Source organism: Mastomys coucha, chromosome X, assembly GCF_008632895.1.
Source record: "Mastomys coucha isolate ucsf_1 chromosome X, UCSF_Mcou_1, whole genome shotgun sequence".
Classification (NCBI taxonomy): Eukaryota; Metazoa; Chordata; class Mammalia; order Rodentia; family Muridae; genus Mastomys; species Mastomys coucha.
The window spans coordinates 106,040,838-106,042,534 of record NC_045030.1 but is presented as its reverse complement, the minus strand read 5'-3'; the positions used below and the strand labels follow the sequence as shown (position 1 = coordinate 106,042,534).

Sequence of the window (1,697 nt, the reverse complement as noted above, 5' to 3'; positions counted from 1 at the left end):
CTGTCTGTCTATGTGCATATGTATGCCTTTCTCAAGCTCTTTCTTAGTTTCTTTTTTGTTAGTTTGTTCATTTGCTCTATCCTTGTTAGTCTATCGTTTCTATTTGCCTGTCTATTTCCTTTTCTTTTCTTTCCCCACCACCCCCACCCAGAGGAGGAGAGGATTTATTGGGGGCTTAGTCATCACTTGGATGCCAAAAGGGTATTAAGCAGAGGAGGGAGCTTCAGCAAGAACAGGGCTTGTCATGGTAGGGCTGTGCCAGAATCTGAAACTGACTCTGTGACCAGGTGCAGCAGTGCAGGCAAGGGGGATTTCCCTGCTGCACGGGCAGTGAAACCACTGGCAACTTCCAAAGGATGCACGGAGCCCACAAAGTCTGTGCGAGCAGGGACCAAGGAGCTTTGGTGCCCGTTTGTTTTCTTAAGACAGAGAAAGGAGCTGGAAGTATTGGGAGCTGGGAGGAAATGAGGGAGGGAAACCATAATCAGAATCTATTGTATGAAAATGACTAGTTTCAAGAAAAAAAATACACTTTGTATTTTTTACTCATTAGTTCTTTGAGAACTTATACAACGTTTTTGAACAGACTAGCCCTCTCTCCCGCGACTCTTCTTATATCCACACCCCCTTCCCCACCCAACTTTTTGTGTCCTCTTGTTTTCTTTAAACACATCAGGTTCAATTTCTCTTCTTTACACTAGAGTCACTGCAGTACACAGCTGTCTTATCTTTCTCTTTTATTCCCCTCCCCTCCCTTTCCTTAAGAGAGTGTTTCACTCTGTAGTCCACGCTGGCCTCAAACTCCCAGGAACCCTCCTGTCTTTGCCTCCTAAATGCTGAGATTATAAGCATGAGCAACCACACCCCAATCTTTTTAGTGCATTTATTTACATGTGGTGTTCAGAGGATGACTTTCCGGAGTCAGTCTCAACTTCACCCTATAGGTCACAAAAGCCTAAACTTATTGGCAAGCACCTTTACTGGCTGAGCCATCTTGCAAACCCCACCCCCTTTTTAGTCTTTAAAAAGATAATACTTCCATTCTATGCTTGAAGAATACCAATTAAGTCATAGCCTTCTTTCTATCTTCCAGTTTCCTTTATATGCCCAATTTTCCAAGTTTTCTTTTCAAGTTTCTGTTGGAAGTTTAGTAAACATACAAAAGTTTCTACTTACAACAAGTTCCAAGATGCCATTGCCTTCCCCAGTATTTTCCATCACCATAGCTCCAAATCCAAGCTCTCGAATGAACTCTGCTATCACTCGGGGTTGGATAACAGCTGGGTTATATCTTACTTCCGCTTTGCCAGCCATTAGGGCTACAAGTACAGAATATATTCCTGGGAACATTGATTAAAAAAAAAAAGGCAGGTAATAAGTTTTACAAAAGAAGAATAATGCTAAAACTACTTCTCATATTTTTCATTTAACTGCAAAAGTATGAAAGAGAATTTGCCAAAATTTACTACTCAACTTTTTATACAAGTCTTAACCCAAACAATTTAAAAACTGTTTTAAAAAGTGTCCTTAGCTAATACAGAAGTAGAAGCTCACAGCCATCCATTGGACTGAGCACAGGGTCCCCAATGAAGGAGCTAGAGAAAGGACCCAAGGAGCTGTAGGATTTGTAGCCCCTTAGCACAAACAACAATATGAACTAACTAGTACCCTCAGAGCTCCCAGGGACTAAAACTCCA

General features: G+C 41.6%; 1 protein-coding gene across 3 annotated transcripts in view; it reads right to left on the bottom strand.

Moving 5' to 3' along the window:
* The window catches only part of Atp7a (ATPase copper transporting alpha), a 114,789-nt gene that overhangs the window by 34,119 nt on the left and 78,973 nt on the right, over positions 1–1,697 (bottom strand). For all 3 annotated transcript variants that reach the window (XM_031366465.1, XM_031366447.1, XM_031366455.1), the window contains exon 6: positions 1,177–1,340. In XM_031366465.1, the coding sequence (XP_031222325.1) occupies positions 1,177–1,340 (164 nt within the window). The remainder of the gene's footprint in view (positions 1–1,176; positions 1,341–1,697) is intronic.